The sequence below is a fragment of the Microtus pennsylvanicus genome, chromosome 22, assembly GCF_037038515.1.
Source record: "Microtus pennsylvanicus isolate mMicPen1 chromosome 22, mMicPen1.hap1, whole genome shotgun sequence".
Classification (NCBI taxonomy): Eukaryota; Metazoa; Chordata; class Mammalia; order Rodentia; family Cricetidae; genus Microtus; species Microtus pennsylvanicus.
This window is the reverse complement of record NC_134600.1, coordinates 11881874-11904333: the sequence shown is the minus strand read 5'-3', so window position 1 is coordinate 11904333 and position 22460 is coordinate 11881874. Positions and strand designations below refer to the sequence as shown.

At 38.2% G+C, this 22460-nt stretch overlaps 1 protein-coding gene across 1 annotated transcript; it reads left to right on the top strand.

The window, feature by feature from the left end:
* On the top strand, positions 1 to 5091 carry LOC142840049 (uncharacterized). The gene is given in 5 exon segments (XM_075956530.1): positions 1 to 54; positions 2059 to 2185; positions 2380 to 2451; positions 2896 to 2907; positions 3494 to 5091. Coding segments are annotated over 5 exon segments (1863 nt in total).
* Positions 5092 to 22460: the final 17369 nt, after the last annotated feature.

Sequence of the window (22460 nt, the reverse complement as noted above, 5' to 3'; positions counted from 1 at the left end):
ATGGTCCGATCTTCCCTCACTGTGTCTCCATTTTTCTCTTTTGGAATGTTAATGGTATTTTGTGCCATTCTATATTGGCAATATGTAACTAGTTTTCATATTTTACAAGATGTTACTGTCAAGAGACAGAAGCTTCTCAGCTTCAGGATGTGCCATTTATTATCTGCGCTACTGTGGTTTTACGAAGGAAGTGGTCTACTGTGCCCATGTATCACAGGCTACTTCCCACTTTCTCTTCTATCAGGTTCAGTGTGTTCAGATTGATATTGAGATCTTTAATCCATTGGGACTTGAGTTTTGTTAATGGTGACAAACATGGATCTCTTTTTATTCTTCTACAGGTTGTCATCCAGTTATGCCAACACCATTTGTTAAAGATGCTTTCTTTCTTCCATTGTATAATTTTAGCTTCTTTGTCAAAAATCAGGTGTTCATAGGTTTGTGGGTTAATATCTGTGTCTTCAATTCAATTCCATTGGTCAACGTCTCTGTTTTTATGCCAATGCCACGCTTATTTTGTTTTTGTTTTGTTTTTTCAAAACAGGGTTTCACTGTAGCTTTGGGGCCTGTCCTGGAACTAACTCTTGTAGACTAGGCTCATCTTGAACTCACAGAGATCCACCTGCCCTGCCTCCCAAGTGCTGGGATTAAAGGCATATGCTACCAGCACCCAGCCAATACCAAGTTTTTTTCATTGCTGTAGAGTTTGATGTTAGGAGGGTCATGCCTCTGGAAGTTCCTTTATTGTATAGGATTGTATTGGCTATCCTGGGCTTTTTGATTTTCCATATAATGTTGATTATTGTTCTATCAAGATCTGTGAAGAATTTTGTTGGGATTTTGATAGAGATTGCACTGAATCTATAGATTGCCTTTGGTAGAAATGCCATTTTACTATGTTCATCCTACCAATCCAAGAGCATGGGAGATCCTTCCATTTTCTGGTCTCCTCTTCAATTTCTTTTTTGGAAGACTTAAAGTTTTTGTCAAATAGATCTTTCACTTCCTTGGTTAGAGTTACCCCAAGATATTTTATGCTATTTGTGGCTATCGGTAAAGGTGATATTTCTCTGATTTCCCTCTCCAGTTCTTTATCTTTGTGTATAGGAGGGCTACTGATTTTTTTTAAGTTGATCTTGTATCCTGCCACATAACTTAACGTATTTATTAGCTGTAGACATTCTCTGGTAGAGTTTTGGGGGTCACTAATGTACACTATCATATCATCTGCAAATAACGAAACTTTAACTTCTTCCTTTCCAATTTGAATCCCCTTGATCTCCTCATGTTGTCTTATTGTTATTGCTAGAACTTCAAGCACCACATTGAAGAGATATGATGAGCGTGAACAGCCTTGTCTTGATCCTGATTTTAGTGGAATGGCTTTGATTTTCTCTCCATTTAATTTGATGTTAGCTGTCAGCTTGCTGCATATTGCTTTTATTATATTCAGATATGATCCTTGTATCCCTCTTCTCTCCAAGACCTTTATCCTCAGTATGGGAGCAGGGCCTCTTGCCTGGCTCCAAGGCCCTCACAGAGAAAAAGTCCATGCATCATTCTTTGTAGGAACTTCAGTAAACATCTCTGAATTCTTTGATTTGTTCTTTCATTGATTTTATTCAATGGATACAGTGTCTTAATGTATACTTCCACCTGTCCTGAACATGATTCTATAGACTTGGCTGACATTCAAATCAGAGGAAAATATACCCACCTCTGCTTCTGAAATTCTGAGTTTAAAGGCCTGAGTCAATACACTCAGTTTGTCTACTGTATTTTTTTTGTGATTAGTATTTCTTCATACAATTTTCTCATGGGCACTATGTCCTATTGATCTATTTCCTTTGTCGCTCTATTAATAGTTCTTTTGTGAGGTGGTATCCCATTCAAAGGGTACAGAAATGACAGAGGTGACTCTCCTATTCAATTTCCTTCTAAAGTGATTGTCTGTGTCTTTGAAAAATATCAGAATTTTATGACTATACAGTCAAAGAAGTATACATTTACAATGTTGTCACCATCATGCTTTCTATACATGTGACTGAAATATTTTAGAGGGCAGTGACCTATGATGATGTGCATATCAACTTCACTCGGGAAGAGTGGAATTTGCTGGATCCTTCCCAGAAGAATCTCTACAAAGATGTGATGCTGGAGACCTACAGGAACTTCAGTACTATAGGTAAAAATGAATTTTCTTCATGTTTCAAAATAAGGGGATAATTTTTTTTGTTTAATGTTGTTCTTCTGTAATTTGATTTAGAAAGAATGAGTTGAATAAAGCAGTCATAAGTTCTAAGGGTCCCTTGAGATAACAGCTTAAATATTGCATAATTTTCAATAACTTAACATATATTTTCTGGTATTATATTTTAGAATGCATTTGGGAAGACCATAATAGTGAAGAACATTGTCAATTTTCTAGAAGACATGAAAGGTAATTTTCATGTGCAAGCTGATAACAGATATTACTTTTTAAGGCATAGCACCATGAGAGCTTTGTTGTAGATCTGCAAATAAATTTCTTTTTGCTACTCATAATACAAAAGTATACACATTGAAGTGATGATAAGTATATCTGCAAAATTTTGTACTAAACCAATAGCCCATAGTAAATCTTGTATTCCTTGTACACTTCTTGTGACTGTGCTAAGTTTAGTGAGAGAAGCAGTTAGAGTTGAATCATTGGCAGTTGTTCTGCAGAAACCTTGATATCTATACCATAAGTCTGTGAGGAACAGCAAGTTCCCTTAGAACTCCACGTGAAAATATTTTATTTGAAATTCTTCTTTACTATGTATACCATAGGTTCCTCTTGATACAAGAATATGAGCATAGGGATATAGAGAGATGTAGCATCACACACTCTAAGAATAATTAGATAACTGATAGTCCCCAGATGGAGTATACTTGTTGAATTGGATTAAATTATACAATTAATTGGTTTTCCACCATCACTGTTAATATATGAACAAACTCTCACTGCAAGAAGCCCTATGAGTTCTAGAACTGTGCAAATACTGTTGGGTGTCCTAGTTCACATAGCATATGTAATATGATTCACAGTATAGGAGAATTCATGAATGTTAAAGCTCTGAGTTTATCCAGTTCTCTTCACCTTTGTGTAAAATATCATAGAGAAAAAAGTTTCTGTGACTATAAAAAGGTAAGCCATAAAAGAAAGGCATTTGCCATTGGAGGTATCTTTCAAGTTGCAAAGCAGTGCCTAATCAAAGAGCAAAGCATGAGTTTAGACAGACTTACAAAAACATAGTATGATTCCTCCTTATAATTGGAACATATTATAAAATTCATAGAAATGTGTAGGCACAACAGTGTATTGAATGTGGTAAAGCTTTTACATGTGCCAATTATTCTTACAGGAGTGAGAGAATTCAAACTGGAGAGAAAACTTCAGTAAATTTTCAACGTGGTAAATTCTTGACATATGACAAGCAACTTAAATGGAATGAAAGAACACAAACTGGAGAGAAACCCTATGAATGTAATCAGTGTGGGAAGTCCTTTGCACAGCATAATGCTCTTCAATACCATGGAAGAACACATACTGGAGAAAAACCCTATGAATATAATGAGTGTGGTAAAGCCTTTGCAGCTCAAAGTACTCTTAAAAACCATAAAAGAACACATACTGGAGAGAAATCCTCTGAATGTAATGAGTGTGGTAAGGCCTTTGCAGCTCACGGCACTCTTCAAAACCATAAAACAACACATACAGGAGAGAAACTGTATGAATGTAATCAGTGTGGCAAGGCCTTTGCAGTTCACAGTAATCTTCAAAACCATAAAAGAACACATACTAGAGAAAAACCCTATGAATGTAATGAGTGTGGTAAGGCCTTTGCAGCTTACGGCACTCTTCAAAACCATAAAAGAACACATAGTGGAGAGAAACCCTATGAATGTAATCAGTGTGGGAAGGCCTTTGCACAATGCAGTAATCTTCAAAAGCATAAAAGAACACATACTGGAGAGAAACCCTATGAATGTAATCAGTGTGGTAAGGCCTTTGCATTTCACAGTAATCTAAAAAGCCATAAAAGAACACATACTGGAGAGAAACCCTATGAATGTAATGAGTGTGGTAAGGCCTTTGCAGCTCACGGCACTCTTCAAAACCATAAAACAACACATACAGGAGAGAAACTGTATGAATGTAATCAGTGTGGCAAGGCCTTTGCAGTTCACAGTAATCTTCAAAACCATAAAAGAACACATACTAGAGAAAAACCCTATTAATGTAATGAGTGTGGTAAGGCCTTTGCAGCTCACGGCACTCTTCAAAACCATAAAAGAACATATAGTGGAGAGAAACCCTATGAATGTAATCAGTGTGGGAAGGCCTTTGCACAATGCAGTAATCTTCAAAAGCATAAAAGAACACATACTGGAGAGAAACCCTATGAATGTAATCAGTGTGGTAAAGCCTTTGCATTTCACAGTAATCTAAAAAGCCATAAAAGAACACATACTGGAGAGAAACCCTATGAATGTAATGAGTGTGGTAAGGCCTTTGCAGCTCACGGCACTCTTCAAAACCATAAAAGAACACATACAGGAGAGAAACTGTATGAATGTAATCAGTGTGGCAATGCCTTTGCAGTTCACAGTAATCTTCAAAGCCATAAAAGAACACATACTGGAGAAAAACCCTATAAATGTAAAGAGTGTGGGAAGGCCTTTGCATCCCACAATAATCTTCAGAACCATAAAAGAACACATACTGGAGAGAAACCCTTTGAATGTAATGAGTGTGGGAAGGCCTTTGCAGCTCATCGTACTCTTCAAGTACATAAAAGAACACATACTGGAGAGAAACCCTATGAATGTAATGAATGTGGTAAGGCTTTTTCACAGTACATTATTCTTCAATGCCATAAAAGAACACATACTGGAGAAAAACCATATGTATGTAATCAGTGTGGCAAGGCCTTTGCATCTCACAGTAATTTTCAAAACCATAAAAGAACACATACTGGAGAGAAACCCTATGAATGTAATCAGTGTGGAAAGGCATTTGCAGCTCGCAGTACTCTTAAAAGGCATAAAATATCTCACTCTAGATAGAAACTCTTTGAACTTAATCAGTGTGGTAAGAGCATAGCACAGCTCAGTCATTTTCAAAGGCATAAAAGAACAGACAAAAAAGAGAAACCCGATGGATGTATTTCATGTGGTAAAGCACAGTACTCTTCAAAGGCTTAAAAGAACAAGAAACGGGATGAAATCAGCATGATAAAGCCTTTTCATGTCTTATTCATCTTCAAATGCATATATGTACACCTACAGGATAGAAACCGTAAATGGAATCTATGTGGTTAATCCTTTGTCACAATAATCTCCCAATACATTAAGCAATCCATCCTGGAAAGAAACTATGAATTTAATGAGTACACTCTTCAAAAAGATTTTTTAAAAATCATACTGCAGTGAAATTCTCTGAATATGTCCATTATGGCAATGTTTTGTACTCTATACAGGAGTAAACCTTTTTGTGTATACATCTGATAAAGCTTGTGCAAATTACAATATCCTTTGATTACCTAAAGAAGAACCTAAGGGCTTATTCTAAATTATGTTTTAAGATTCTTACAGTCAGCTAACTAACAACATTCATTCTGTAGAAAAAAAAATTAATAGTGTCAATGATCTGTTCAATATGATACCTCTTTATTTTGTTTGCAACAGCAAACTAATGAACAAAAGCTAATTCTTGAATTTATGAAATCCTATGGGTAGGAGAAAAGGCTAGTCAAACACATCCTGATCCAGAAATGAGATCTAAAATAAAACATGTTATCTCTGAATCTAGAACTGGTTATGAAAACAATATCACCCTGAAAACAGAACCAAAAAGATAAAAAGGGCCAGTGAAGAAAACACACTTTTGCTCTCAATCCAGAGCCAAAGAAACACACTCTTCCCTTGTTCAACTGAGCACCAAAGCAACCAATCTCTGAGCACAGAATTCTGCCCATGTCTCAGCTTGTTCAAACTCAGGGACTGAAATCTGACAAATTTCCACCTTCAAAATCTCCTTAGATCTGGTTTTAAGAAGCCCTGTATGATTCATATTGCTCATTCAGTTAGCAGCTGTTTCTTTCCACCCTGGCAGAGGCAGTCACTCTCTTCCCTCCCAAATAAATATCCTGACTGAGGTTTCTGTGAAGAACTTCTTTCACTGAAATGGATCAGAAACTCCCTAGTAGAGTTGAATTGAGACATAATTGATACTTCTACTTGAAAGTCACTTAGCCCAGAGGAGCACAGCAGCAATGGACACCTCTTTTGAGGCACTACGTTAGGGGAGTGGAGCAGATCAGTAACAGGCATTTCTGCTGGGAAACTCTCTTAGAAGAATGGAGCAGATCCCAGCTTTGATGGCTCTCTCTCAGAGAGGAACATCATTGCCTCATCTAGTGTGGTGCCCTTCTCTTCACAACTGTAGGTGTTTCCTGACTTCAGGGAGTAAGGGTACCTTTCCCTTCAGAACTGTAACTCTTGAGTTGTGAATTTGAATGATAATGTAACTTTTTAGATTTTATAATTCTTCAATTGCAAGACCTAAGTAATTAAGGTATAAGGATTTATGGATGGGTACTTGGGTCTTTTGTTTTGTTTTTCAAGACAAGGTTTCTTTGTAGCTTTGAGCCTATCCTGGAACTAACTAGTGTTGTAAATGTTTTAAATTCTATTTAGCTCACTTTTAAGTCTGAGGTAGGAACAAACTCAGAATGAAGAAGTTCATATTCATGAAAAAAATGTTAATGGCTTTAAACATCACAGATTTCTTTAGCTTCAAGAAAAATAATTTTTCATCATAGCCTTGCAAGAAGTAAATTACATACCATGTTCATTCAAAACTGATAGAGGAGATAATTGCATTGTGGTTTCTATTTTTAAGCATTTGAGGTAGTCACTAGAGTGTGCTGTACGTGTGGCAAATCCATTTAGTAAAGTTTAATTTGTAGACTTTATATTCCTTCTATGACTTTTTTCATCTTCTGTTGTGCCTGTACCTTGTGATAGGTATTTCTGCTGTAATGTATGTAATGGAGCCCTTATCATATAATTTTTCTCAATGGTTATTGAAATATCAGGCCACATTAAGCATACTTTCACAAAACAGTGGTGACTTATCCTTCTGGTTTGATTTTTTTCTTTTCACAAGTATTTCATTGAAATTTTGTTGTTTGATATCCATCTTATCTTGGATATCAGTAATGATTCAGGGATACATTTGAACTCATGAGTACAAGTCCAAGGGTAGATGATGAACTACCAATGTGCTGTTTTTTCAAGAGAATTTAACAATGTTAATTTAAAATGACTGATAAAAATTATAAGAAACATTAAATACCCAATGTGTGTATTCAAAGAAGTATTTTCATTTATCTGATATGGATGTAATAATTTATAAGAATCAGCAAACATCTGTGTATGTAATTCCATAGCTTGAGGTTCTATAGGAATTGAGGTAAGATTTCTAGTCTTGCTCCCAACAGTGCTTTCCCACTGAACCATTTCAGTGGTGCTCAAATCCCATTTGAATAAATATTACACTAGTAAAATATGTTCATTTTGAGGAGTAGACATTTATTTATAAAACTTTTTCAGAACCAAAATTATACACCAGGAAATTGCCTCATTTAGTAAAGATCATTGCTGCTAAGTCTGATGACCTGGGATCTATCTCTGGGTTATGCACAATACCTTTACAAGTTTTCTCATATTTCTTTACTTTAGCAGTTACCCATAGACACTCCTCCAACAGCTCATTCACTCATGAATAATTTTTAAACCCAAAGAAGTGCCATTGAGGTCATTTTTAGGCAAATATCTCCATAGGTTTAATCACTAGAATTCACAAAGTGGAAGTAGATGATAGACCCCTGTTAGCTTTCCTGTCAGTGCTACATACACATCATGGCACAGGTGTATTCACACAAACACACTCCAAACAATTTTATTTATTTTTTTATTTTATTTTATGTTATTTTTTTTTTTTCGTTTTTTGAGACAGGGGTTCTCAGTGGTTTGGAGCCTGTCCCGAAACTAGCTCTTATAGACCAGGCTGGTCTCGAACTCACGGAGATCTGCCTGCCTCTACCTCCTGAGTGCTGGGATTAAAGGCCTGCGCCACCACCATCTGGCTCCAAACAATTTTAAACAGATGGAATTAACAATGCAAAGAAAGTAACAAATTACTGAGACCATATGAAATAATTTGGCCATTTAAATTATAGAACTGCAAGAAACATTGCTATTCATCAAAACAAAGATGCTCCATTTTATATCTTATTATTTCTTTCTCTGATTCAATTCAATTAAAATTTAAATTCAGTGCATTTAAAAAAAATTTCAACTGGACATAGAATTGTATGGCTATAATTACAACACACAGCAGTGTGGGCTGGGCTGATCTCAGTGAGGCCAGCATATTCCCCAAAATAAATTCCTGGCATCCATGGCTATGTGGAGGTAACCTGTCTTAGAAATAAAAAAAACCCTTAAATTATGGATCTCATGTTCATAAAATATGAGTGGTCCTTGGTTGGCCAGGAAGTACAACCACCTTGTTTTCATTTTTTGGTGGCACCAACTATTGGTGACAGTAAAAATAAAATCACTTGTATGCTTGCACATAACAAATTTCTCTTATCCCGACTTTTGTTTATAGACCACAATTAACCATCATGCACTTAACTAATTCATCATTCTGAACTATCAATCAATCAGATACAATTAAAAACGGGAGATAGAGCATTCCACAGTAGAAGTCAGCAAACATATCTTTGGCTCCAGAACTTTGTGGTAAATTTTTATAGGGTCTAGTGTGTGGTAATCAAGTAGATCAGTGGTACTGACTAAGAAAGGGCATTTCTGGGAAGGAGTTGGAGGTAATTCCCAGTAATGCTGCCCAGAAATTATTCAAGATGCCGTCATGTTGAATAACAGACCAGACATGGGCTGGAGCCACAAACAAATGCATGACCTTGATACCTGTGGCTGTCTGTCATAGAGAATTAAATCAGGGCTCCACACATTTTTTTGATTTACAGAAATACAGGGAAAGTGGCCAGCAGGTGTATGACCTGAGCCCTCAGGTCAGATAGAGAAAGAAGACACACAAATAGTAAACTTAGGGTCTCTTAAGAGAGCTGCTTGATTTGTTGCTAATGCTGAGTCATGAAGCCCTTGGTTGAAGGAGGCAAGCTTCTGGTCACTGCTAACAAGCATAGCCCACCAAAGAAAAGGCAGTTACAAAGACGTTGCATTTGACTATGTTTTTGGGTGTTCAGAATTTTTTCCATATTATTTCAGATTTTTTGTGAAAGTTTTGGCTACACATTGGAATGCCATTTGTGAACAGACTTTTTTTCCTAACTAGCAGCTCAAGATTACCAAACAGAGGCTTTTAAGATTTTAAGAATTGAAAATGTTTACCCAAAGATCATAGTTATTACTAGCCTGCTCTTACATTTTAAGTTAACCCATATTCCCCATTTAGTGTCTTCCACTGGTAGAACATTTATCAGCATGGCACATTCATGTCTTCCTCCCTCTGCCTCATGCCCAGCTTCTGGCCAGTCAGTGTTTTTTTAAACCCATTTGAGTGACAAATCATTGGAGTACACAAGAGAATTATTCCAACATAGATGTTACTTAGAAATGGGATTTAGTTTACCAAAAACCTTGGTACTCATGGAACTGTGACTTCATTTTTATGTAAAACCAACTCAATGGCTGGGAAAGTTCATGTTACAAATATAAATAAGCATACACAAACATTTAGAAAGCTACACAAAGTTAGTATTGATTTGTATGTATATTTGTAGGTGCAAGTGTATATCTGTGTGGAGATGTATGTATGTGTATGATTCTGTATGTGTGTATGATGAGGAAGCTCTATTAAACAATCATGCCTAGTTAAGACATGGCTACCTGGAATCCAGGGACTTACCAGGTGCTCACTCTCTGCATATTTCTCACCGACACAGAGGATGTTGGACTCCCCATTCTTCTGGTGTGAGTTTCCCATTGTAACCATTAAAAATATAATTGTTATCCTTAAGCTGGCCTGGTTATTTCTCATATCGAGCTAATTCACAACATGCATGTTTATATGTGTGGAATACAAGAGAAAATCTGGTGTTATTCCTCTGATTTTCCCAAACTTATTTGTTATTTCTTTTGAGATAGAGTCTCTGATTACTCTGTGACTTTCCAAGTAGACTAGGCTAGCTGGCCAACAAGCCCTATGTAGCCAATATTCTCTGTGTCCCAGTACAGTATTAAAAGTCCTTGTGACCATACTTTTTTTTTCTTTTTCTCTTCAGCATGGATTCTGGGCCTCAAATTGATTTCCTTAAGCTTACAAGGCAGGCTCACCTGTCTTCTCATCCCCACACAACTTCAGGTTTTTTGTCCTCTCTCTTTGGTTTTGCTTTAGTTTTTTGAAACATTTTCATGTAGCCATGACTAGGTGCCTTTAAACACACTTATAATACCAGTGTTTATGAGACTGAGGCAAGATGTTGATAAACTTGATGTCAGCCTGTGCTACACTGTATGACCCAGTACCAAGTAAATAAATAGATACTACTCATTAGTATTGCCCTCTTCAGTGTCTCCTCAGTCCAGCATCAGGAGTGCCATTTTAGTTACCAATTAAGATTGCATCAATCTGCTGCCTGACATCCATAAATGGCTCCGCATTCCTCTCGAGATGATGAAGATGCTCATCAGCAGGGCCTCACTGCTGTCTGCCTGACTCCCTAGCTCCCAGTTTCTCCCCACTCTTTCATAGTCAATGCAATAAATAACCAAATGTGTCTTTCAATCTTACCGATACTCAGGATGTGACATATCAAACCATGAGCCTCATGGTAAAATATAAAATAATGGAAATGGGTTAATTTAAGATGCAAGTACTAGGTTGGAATAAACCTGAGCTGTTGGCAAAATAGTGTTGTAATTAACAATGTTTTATGTGATTATTCAGGTTTGGGTGGTCAGGAAACACAAGTGCACTCTCCGTTTACACATCATCCACACCATAGTGAGCTAGGCCTGAGCTCTAACAGTGGTCTGCTGTTGTGGAATATTATTTTCACTGTGTAAAGGTGTGCTACAATTTTCTACTACTTTGTAAAATGATGCAAACATGATACAGTTTTTGATTAAAGGGGATTAACCCGGGGGCAAGGGGCTTTACAGCAATCAATGGACAAGACGTTGTAGGGAGAAGCTAAGAGTAGCAAGTGTTCTTAAGCGGGCTGAGTAGAAGGACAGCACATTTCGGAAGGAGCACGCAATGAGAACATATTAGGTTGCTATTCAATGTCTTTGAATACTTCACCTCAACTTTTAAGACCTGTGTTCTATAGAAGGATAGAGACTTAGATATGTATTTCCTTACTCGCTTTCATAGCATCCCCTATCTCATGTCTCTATGAGTGTGAGGCTGGAGACCAAGGGACAAACTGCTGCTGGTAAATGTGGAGTTGCAATCATGGGTTGAGACAGCAGTTGCTTGAGGTACAGTCACTGGATTAAATGCAAAACATCAGTCTGGGGAACTGGAGAGATGGTTCAGAGGTTAAGAGCACTGACTGCTCTTCCGGAGGTCCTGAGTTCAATTCCCAGCGGAGACATGGTGGCTCACAACTATCTGTAATAAGACTGGTGCCCTCATATGGCTAGCAAGGAGACAGACAGAACACTGCATACACAATAAATAAATAAATAAATCTTAAAAAAAGAAAACAAAAATCAATTAAAAAATTGCAAACTTGATGCTCAAGTAGAACAGAAATGTTTAAATAAATTTCTGTGGAGTACAATGTTGAAATGCAACAGATAGAAAACATTTTTAAAGAAATATTGGATTCTTGGAAATTATCATGATGTAATCAATGGGAGGGGAAATATGCAGACCATAAAACATTGTATTAACTTTGGTCCTAATCTTATTTTTTTAATTATTATCCTATGGATATATGTTAAGTCTAGAAAATTCTGGAAAATTGTGCTGAGATACTAATAGTTGCTTCCTTTCTGGGCAATGGTTACAGATAACTACTCTTCTTTTCACCCTTTTAGTAATGTTAGATATTTCTAAATAAATATGACCTTGGACCAGAGAAATGATGGTATTCTTTTTAAGAAGGCAGGGGACACCTTGTTCCAAACAGATGGGCTCCATGAGGGTGTAAGTGATGGAGATGGTGATGCAAGCTCAGCCATGTGGGAAGACAGAGAGAGAGGGTCAAAAATAAAAGTAGGAAATACAGACAGGGATGAATAAAATAGTTGGGAGAAGGACATATGTGGGATAGAATATGGGATTTACCTATACTATTTGCCATCCTAGAAAAGGGTGAGGAAGAGGGAAGACTGTGGGCTTCAGGAGATTTCTTGGATGGGTAGAGATGCTACTGCCATCTACTGTGGTGCAAAAAATATGTGCAACACAGGTAGCCTGTGCTGGGGAACTCCTGCAGTCAATAGCCTTTAAGATACCTGCCCACCTTGGGCATCATCTCATGTACGATAAATACAGACAAAGCCTCTTGGCTGTTGGATTTGGTTCCCATTCCCATTGCTCACAGAAGACTCTGGACTAGTATTCTTTCTGTTAGTTTATTTCCAGATGAGTAAACCTTTGTTATCTCTGTTCTGGACTATTTAGGAACTCTTTGTACAACAACAAATTGGTGACCATATGGCCAGAATCCTCACTATTGCTGGGTGTCTCCTGCAGCCTTCTCCCACCACACACAGCTGAACTACTTCTCTGCAACTTAACCACCTCCCCTCTGGCACACACCTGTGCACCACTGTGTTGGCCTCCTGGAAGACAACTTTACAATTTCCTTCTTCCTATGCCCATGTGGCTTAGTCCTTCCTACTAAGTGGCTGACTTACTGCTGCTTGTGGCTTTTGGCTGAAACTCCTGTGCAGCTTCCAGCTTCTCTGGCTTCTGCCAACCCTACTCTGATTAGGCTGAGCTCTGACTCTGGGAGGAGAGGCGGCTCCAGCTTGCATTTTAGATCAGCAAATGCCTGACACAAGCTTTGTTCTTTAACCTCATGGCTCAAAGCTGTCTGCAAGCTCTATGTTCCTTGATAGTCTGCCCAAAACAAACCTGTATGGGGATGTGCTATTCTTAAGTAATTAACTAAATTTTGTTGTGTTTTGTTTTTTGTAAAGATTGATAGAGCATTGTATTTTTTATTTTTTTAAATTTATTGATTGATTGATTTAAATTTTCTACCTCCTCCCATCCTTCCATTTCCCTCCCACTCCCTCTCCCCCTCTCTCTCCAGTCCTCAGAGAAGTCAGGATGCCCTTTCTTGTGGGAAGCCCAAGGACCCCCTCTCCATTCTAGGAAGGTGTGCATCCAAACAGACTAGGCTCCGAAAAATCCAGGACATGCAGTAGAATCAAAATCCAGTGTCATCATTGGCTTCTCAGTCCACCCTCATTGTCAGCCACATCCAGAAAGTCTGGTTTGATAACATGCTTGTCCAGACCCAGTCCAGCTGGCCTTGGTGAGCTCCCACTCGATCAGTTCCAGAGTCTCCGTGGGTGGACGCACCCCCCTTGGTCCTACCTTCCTTTCTTATATTCTCCCTCCTTCTGCTCTTCATCTGTGCTTTGGCGACTCAGTCCAGTGCTCCAATGTGGGTCTCTGTCTCTATCTCCATCCATCACCCGATGAAGGTTCTATGATGATATTCAAGATATTCATCAGTGTGGCTATAGGACAAGGCCAGTTCAGGCACCCTTTCCTCTACTGATCAAGGACCTAGCTAGGGACATTCCCTTGGACACCTGGGAAGCCCTCTAGAGCCAAGTCTCTTGCCAACCCTAAAATGGCTCCCTTAATTAAGATATCTTCTTCCCTGATCCCATATCCACCCTTCCTCCATCTAAACCCTCCCAGTCCCCCAAAATCTCTCCATACTCCCCTTCTCCCTTCTCCCTTCTTTCTTCCCCTTTCCCCTTCCCTCAACTCCAACCCCTTCCCCATGCTCCCAACTTTTGCCTCGTGATCTTGTCTGCTTCCAATTATTAGGAAAATCTATATGTTTTTCTTTGGGTTCACCTTGTTATTTAGCTTCTCTAGGATCATGAACTATAGGCTCAATGACCTTTGTTCATGACTAGAATCCACTAATGAGGTAGTACATACCATATTCATCTTTTTGGGTCCTCTCACCACATAATAATCAAAACACTAAACATACAGAGTAAAGAAAGAATATTAAGAGCTGTAAAGGAGGGGGGTGGAGAGATGGCTCAGTGGGTAAGAGCATTGCCTGCTCTTCCAAAGGTCCTGAGTTCAATTCCCAGCAAATACATGGTGGCTCACAACCATCTGTAAAGATGTCTGGCACCCTCTTCTCCCCTTCAGGCATACAGGCAGAATATTGTATACATAATAAATAAATAAATAGCTTTTTTTAAAAAAAAAAAGAGCTGTAAAGGAAAAAGGCCAAGTACCATTTAAGGCAGACCTATCAGAATTACACCTGACTTTTCATTAAAGACAATAAAAGCCAGAAGGTCATTGTCAAGATTTATGCAGACATTAAGAGACCACAGATGCCAGCCCAGACTACTATACCCAGTAAAACTTTCAATAACCATAGAAGGACAAAACAAGATATTCCAGGACAAAACTAGATTTAACCAGTACCTAGCCACAAACTCAGGAAAACTGAAGAAAGTTAGGTTAACCAACAAAAGCACAGACAATTGATGGTCTCATAGCAGTAAATCCAAAAGATGGGGAAAAGGCACGAATTAACATCCCCAACAATGAATACTAAATTAATAGGAGAGAGCAATCACTGGTCATTAATAACTCTTTTTTTAAAGGTTTATTTATTTATTGTGTATACAACATTCTGCTTCCATGTATGCCCACACGCCAGAAGAGGGCTCCAGATCTCATTACAGATGGTTTTGAGCCATCATGTGGTTGCTGGGAATTGAACTCATGACCTCTGGAAGAGCAGCTAGTGCTCTTAACCACTGAGCCATCTCTCCAGCCCCCTCATTAATAACTCTTAATATACATGGAATCAACTCACCTATATAAAGACACAGGCTAACAGATTGGATACAAATACAGAATTCATCCTCCCCCTGCATAAAAGAAACACATCTCAACCTCAAAGACAGACATTGTCTCAGAGTAAAGGGCTGGAAAAAGTATTCAATCAAATTGACCTAAGAAACAAGTGGCTGTAGATATCCTAATATCTAACAAGATAGACTTCAAGCTAAAATTGATCAGAAGAGACAAGAAGGTCATTTCATATGAGTCATAAGAAAAATCTATCAAGAGAAATCTCATTACTGAACATCAATGTCCCAAATATAAGGCCACGCTCATATGTAAAAGAAACACTTCTAAAGCTTAAAACATACATAAAACCCCACATACTAATAGTGGAAACTTCAATGTTCCCCTCTCACCACTGGACAGGTCATTCAGACAAAAAATTAACAGAGAAATAAGGTATCTAACAGATGTTATGACTCAAATGTACTTAACAGACTTTTATAGAATATTCCTTTTAAACAGAAAAGAATATATTTTCTTCTCCATACCTGCTGGAACTTACTCAAAAATCAACCACATACTCAGTAACAAAACAAACCTCAACAAATACAAAAAAAAAATCAGAATACCCCTATGTACTTTATCAGATCATCATGGTTAAAAACTAGAAGTCAACAGCAATACTAATTTCATCAAATCCACAAACATGGAAATTAAACAATGCTAACAAGAATCATCAATGGGTCAAGGAAGAAAAAAAAAGAAGAAATTAAAGAATTTCTAAAATTCAATGAAAATGACCAAACAACATATCCAAATTTATGGGACACAATGAAAGTAGTGTTAAGAGAAAAGTTCATAGCACTAAATGCCTACATATAGAAGACAGAAAAATCCCACATTAGTGAATTAACAAAACCTTTGAAAACTTTTGAACAAAAAGTAGTAAACTCACTTAAGAAATTAAGACAGCAGGAAAAATCAAATTAAGAGCTGAAATCAACAAAATAGAAACAGAAAAAACAATACAAAGAATCACTGAAACAAAGAGTAGGTTCTTATAGAAAATCAGCAAAATAGACAAAACTTTATCCAAATTAACCAAAAGGCAGAGAGAAAATATGCAAATGAACAAAATCAGAAATGAAAAGGGGATCATAACAATAGACATGGAGGAAATACAAAGAATCATCAGGTCATATTTTGAAAACTCCACAAAATTGGAAAACTTAAATGAATGGACAACTTTTTGGATAAATATCACTTACCAAAATTAAATCAAGACCAGATAAACAAAGTAAACACACCTATAACTGCTGAATAAATAGAAACAGCCATCAAAAGACTCGCAACCAAAAAAGCCCAGGACCAGATGGTTTCATCTCAGAATTCTACAAGACTTTCACAGAAGAACTAATACAAATACTCCTTGAGTTATTTCACATAATAGAAACAGAAGGAACAATGCCAAACCCCTTTTTATGGCTACAAGTACCCTGACACTCAAACCACAGAAAGACATTATAAAGAAAATTACAGACCAATCTCACTCGTGAACATTGATCCAAAAATACAAATAAAAAAACAAAAAACTGGCAAATCAAGTCCAAGAACACATCAGATCATTCATCCACCGTGATCAAGTTGGCTATATCCAAGAGATGCAAGAATGGTTCAACATACAAAAATCTGTCAGCAAAATCCACCATATAAACTAACTGAAAAATAAAAACCACATGATCATCTCATTAGATAACGAAAAAGCATTAGATAAAATACAACATCCCTTCATGATAAAAGGAATATACCTAAACATAATAAATGCAATACTCAGCAAGCCAACAGCCAACATCAAACTAACTGTAGAGAAACACCCAGCTATTCCACTGAAATCAAGAACAAGACAAGATTGTCCACTCTCTTCATATCTATTCAATATAGTTCTTGAGGTTTTAGGTAGGGCAATAAGACACCATAAGGAGATCAAGGGACTACAAAACAGAAAAGAAAAAGCCAAGTGCTCACTGTTTGTTGATGGCATGATGGTTTACAAAAGCGATCCCAAAATTCTACCAAGGAACTTTTACAACTCATAAACATTTTCAGTAATGTAGCATGATCCCGGATAAGAAAAAAAAAACAATATCCCTCCTATACAAAGATGATAAAAGGGCTGGAAAAGAAATCAGAGAAACAACACCCTTCACAATAACCAAGAGTAGAATAAAATATTTCGAAGTAACTCTAACCAAACAAGTGGAAGACTTGTATAACAAGAACTTTGAATCTTTGAAGAAAGAAATTAAGAAGAAAACAGAAAGTGGAAAGATCTCCCATACTTTTTGCTAGGCAAAATAAACATAGTAAAAATGGCAATCTTACTACAAAAGCACTCTACAGATTCAATGCACTGCCCATCAAAATCCCAGAAAAATTCTTCACAGACCTCGAAAGAACGGTACTCAACTTCACATGGAAAAGAAAATATCCCAGGATAGCCAAAACAATCCTGTACAATAAAAGAACTTGGGGAGGCATCACAATTCCTGACTTCAAACTTTACTACAGAGCTACAATACTGAAAACAGCCTGATATTGGCAAAAGAACAGACAGAAGATGAATGAACCAAATCAAAGAACCAGATATTAATCCATACACCTTTGAACACCTGATTTCTGACAAAGCAAAAAATATCAAATGGAAAAAAGAAAGCATATTTAACAAATGATGCTGGAATGACTGGATATCAACATGTAGAAGAATAAAAATAGACCCATATCTATCACCATGCACAAAACTCAACTCCAAAAGGATCAAAGACCTCAACATGGAGCCAGCCTCATTGAAATTTATAGAAGAGAAAGTGGGAAGTACACATGAACACAAGGGCACAGGAGACCACTTCCTAAATATAACCCCAGCATCACAGACACTGAAAGAAACAATTAATAAATTAGACCTCCTGAAACTGAAAATCTTCTGTAAAGCAAAGGAGATGGTCAACAGGACAAAACAACAGCCTACAGAATGAGAAAAGATCATCACTAACCCCACATCAGAGGTCTGATCTCCAAAGTAGACAAAGAACTCAAGAAATTGGTCATCAAAAGAACAAATAATCTAATTTTAAAAAATGGAGCACAGACCTAAACAGAGAACTCACAACAGAGGAATCTAAAAGGGCTGAAAGACACTTAAGGAAATGTTCAACATCTTTAGTCATCAGAGAATTGCAAAACAACTCTGAGATTCTGTCTTACACCAGTAAGAATGGCCAAGATCAGAAACACTGATCACAACTTATGCTGGAGAGATTGTGGGGAAAAGGGAACACTTCTGCATTGCTGGTGGGAATTCAAGGGGTACAACCTTTTTGGATATCAGTGTTGCGATTTCACAGAAAAGTAGGAAACAACTTTCCTCAAGACCCAATAATACCACTTTTGGGTATATAACCAAAGGATGCTCAAAAATGCACAAGGACATGTGCTCAACTATGTTCATAGCAGCTTTGTTTGTCATAGCCAGAACCTGGAAACAACCTAAATGTTCTTTGACCGAAGAATTGATAAGGAAAATGTGGTACATTTACACAATGGAGTACTACACAGCAAAAAAAAATGACAGGTTGAATATTGCAGGAAAATGGATATAGCTAGAAAACATTATTTTGAGTGAGGTAACCAAGACACAGAAAGAAAACTGACACATATACTCACTTATAGGTGGTTTTTAAAAATAAAGCAAAGAAAACTAGCCTACAAACCACAATCCCAGAGAACTTAGACAAAAATGAGGACATTAGGAGGGACTTACATAGATATAATGTACATGGGAAGTAGAGAAAGACAGGATCTCCTGACTAAATTGGCAGCATAGGGACAATGGGGGAGTGTGTAAGGGGGTAGGGAAAAAACAGGAAGGGGAGTAAAGAGCAATGTAGAACTCAAAAAATTCAATAAAAAAATACATTCCTAAAAATGTCATTTGGTCATAAAAATATTAGAAACCCCAGTAGCACAGACAATGAGAGCAACAATGAATAAATGGCACCTCCAGAAACTGAGAAGCTTCTGTAAAGCAAATGATACTCTCATTAAGACAAAAAGGCATCATACTGAATGGGAGAAGATTTCACCAACCCCATATTAGACAAAGGACTGATCTCCAAAATATATAATGAACGCAAGAAACTAGACACTAGCCGGGAGATGGTGGCGGATGCCTTTAATCCCAGCACTCAAGAAGCAGAGGCAGCTGGATCTCTGTGAGTTCAAGACCAGCCTGGTCTACAGAGCTAGTTCCAGGACAGGCTCCAAAGCCACAGAGAAATCCTGTCTCGAAACACCAAAAAACAAAACAAAAAAAAAAAAACGTAGACACTAAAATTCTAATTAACCCAATTTAAAAATGGGGAGCTGGGCTGGAGAGATGGCTCAGTGGTTAAGAGCATTGCCTGCTCTTCCAAAGGTCCTGAGTTCAATTCCCAGCAACCACATGGTGGCTCACAACCATCTGTAGAGAGGTCTGGCGCCCTCTTCTGGCCTTCAGGCATACACACAGAATGTTGTATACATAATAAATAAATAAATAAATAAATATTTAAAAAAAATAAAAATAAAAATGGGGAGCTGAATTGAACAGAGAATTCTCAACAGAAGAAGTTCAAATGGCCAAAAGACACTTAAGGTCATGTTCAACTTCCTTAGTGATCATGGAAATGCAAATCAAAAAACTTTGAGACACTATCTTACACCTGTCAGAATGGCTAAAATCAGAAACACCAATGATAGCCTTTGCTTGAAAGGATGTGGAGTAAGGGGAATGCTCACTCATCCACTGCTGGTGGGAATGCAAACTTGTGCAACTATTTTGGAAATCAGTGTGGTGGTTTCTCAGGAAATTCAGAATCAACCTACCTCAGGATCCAGCAATACCACTCTTGGTAATATATCCAAGAGATGCCCAATCATACTACAAAAGCATTTGTTCGACTATGTTTATAGCAGCACTGGTTGTAATAACTAGAAGCTGGAAATAACCTAGATGCCCCTAAATGGAAGAATGGATAAAATGTGAAATATATATATGAGTACTACTTAGTGGTAAAAAAAAATGACATCTTGAATTTTGCATGCAAATGGATGGAAATAGAAAACACTATCCTGGGTGAGATAACCCAGACCCAAAAAAATGAATTTGGTACATACTCACTCATTTGTGGACTCTAGCCATAAACAAAGGATACTAAGCCTATAGTTTACAAGCCTAGAGAAGCCAAATAACAAGGTGAACCCAAAGACAAACATATATAAGTCCTTCTGGAAATTGGAAGCAAAAAAGATTTCCAGGCAATAGTTGTGAGCATGTGGCTAGGGGTAGGGGTGGGGGTGAAGTTGGGGGAAGGGGAAAGGGGAAGAGAGAAGGGAAGGACTGGCAAGAGCTTGGGGGAGGGGGAGGGAGGAGATGGAGGAAGGGCTGATATAGGAGCAGGGAAGAGGATAACTACATTAAGGAATGCATTTTAGGGTTGGCAAGAGACTTGCCTCTAGAGGAGATCCCAGGTGTTCATGGGGATGTCCCCAGCTAGGTCCTTGGACAGCAGAGGCAAAGGTGCCTGAACTGTCCTTGCCCACTATCACACTGATGTGAGATCAGACTATCACACTGATCTCAAATATCACCATAGAATCTTTCTTCGGCCGCGATGGATGGAGATAGAGACAGAGACCCTCATCAGAACAACGGACTGCGCTCCCAAGGTCCAGTTGAAGTGCAGAAGGAGGGAGAACATGAGCAAAGAAGTCAGGACCTCGAGGGTTTGGTTCACCCACTGAGACAGTGTGCCTGTTCTAATGGGAGCTCACCAAATCCATGTGGACCGGGTATGAATGAGCACGTGATCAAACCGGACTCTCTGAATGTGGCTGACAATGGGGGCTGACTGAGAAGCCATTGTTAAAGGCACTGGGACTTGTTTTATGGCATGTTCTGGCTTTTTGGGACCCTAGTCTATTTGGATGCACAGCTCCCTAGGCCTGGATGTCGGGGGGGGGGGGGGGGAGGGCCTTGGACTTCCCACACGATAGGATTCCCTGCCCTATCTCAAGCAGGGAGAGGGAGGGAGGAGGTAGATTGGGGAGTGGGAAGGAATTGGGAGGAGGGACGGAAGTGTAAATATTTGAATGGAAAAATAAAAAAAGAAGGAAATAAAGAAGGAATGAGCAAAACAAAATATTAGAAACCAAGGACACAGGAGGGAGATAATGAGAGGAGAAAATGGCTTTGAGCCTAAAGGAAAAGAGGGTTCAACTGCTCTTGAATGAGTGCTGAAAATAACTGCCTCACAAGGAGAACACAAGTGCTTGTGAGGTAGGGAGTTTAGGGAAGATCGAAACACATATTTGTCAATTGTGTGTGACTGTGAAAGTGTAGGAGAAATCTGGGATCTAGGCAGGCATGCAGGCAGCTGTGAGGTCCTGCTGATGAGCATCTTTTTCATCTTGAAAGCAGTGAGGAGCCATTTGTGACTGTCAGTCAGGAAATGATGCACTCTTAAATAGTACTTAAAATGGTACTCCCAGCTCCCCACTGAGGACACATTAAGAAGGGCAATACTAAAGTCTAGTATCTATTTATTTTCTTGGTACTGGTCATACTATGTAGCCCAAGATGACATTAATTTAACCATCAATCTGCCTTAACTTCACAAATGCTGGTATTATAGCTGTGAATGAATGAACCTAACCAAGAGTGAAGTCTTTTTCTTTTCTTCGAGACAGGGTTTCTCTGTAGCTTTGGTGCCTGTCCCGGAACTAGCTCAGTTACTGGGTGCGCGGCAATTGGAGGTCTTCCACCGAGATTTCATCAATTGGAGGTCCTAGCCGAGATATCGGGAACTAGGGAACGCTGAGAGGTCACCCTCAGAAGGTGAGGGTGGATTGGGGTATATGTGTTAATCTTGACATCCTTCACTCAGTTTGGCAGCAAGTGGAACCAACCAAGAAAGAGAGGTAAGCAAACAGGGTTTTCCCCAGCCAGATGGTATGTATGTATTGGGAATAGATAATGTTTATAGCTTAAAAAGATAAATGTGTACAGATGTATGATATGTTGATTGTGTTGTCTTTTGTGTTCTGGACTGGAGAAAGACATTTGATTCTAGGAACTGCTAAGAAAAGTATCTTGACTTTAAAATATGGGCTTAAGAATTTAATTTTTTTTTAAAGAGGTTCTGTTTTTGTCTCCACAGACAAAAAGAGCCTAAGGATTTATTCCATATTCATATGGTTTGAATCCCTGAGACCTTCTGAAATGTTGCAGTGGACTGTGAGCTGCGGCGGCTCCAAGCAGCGG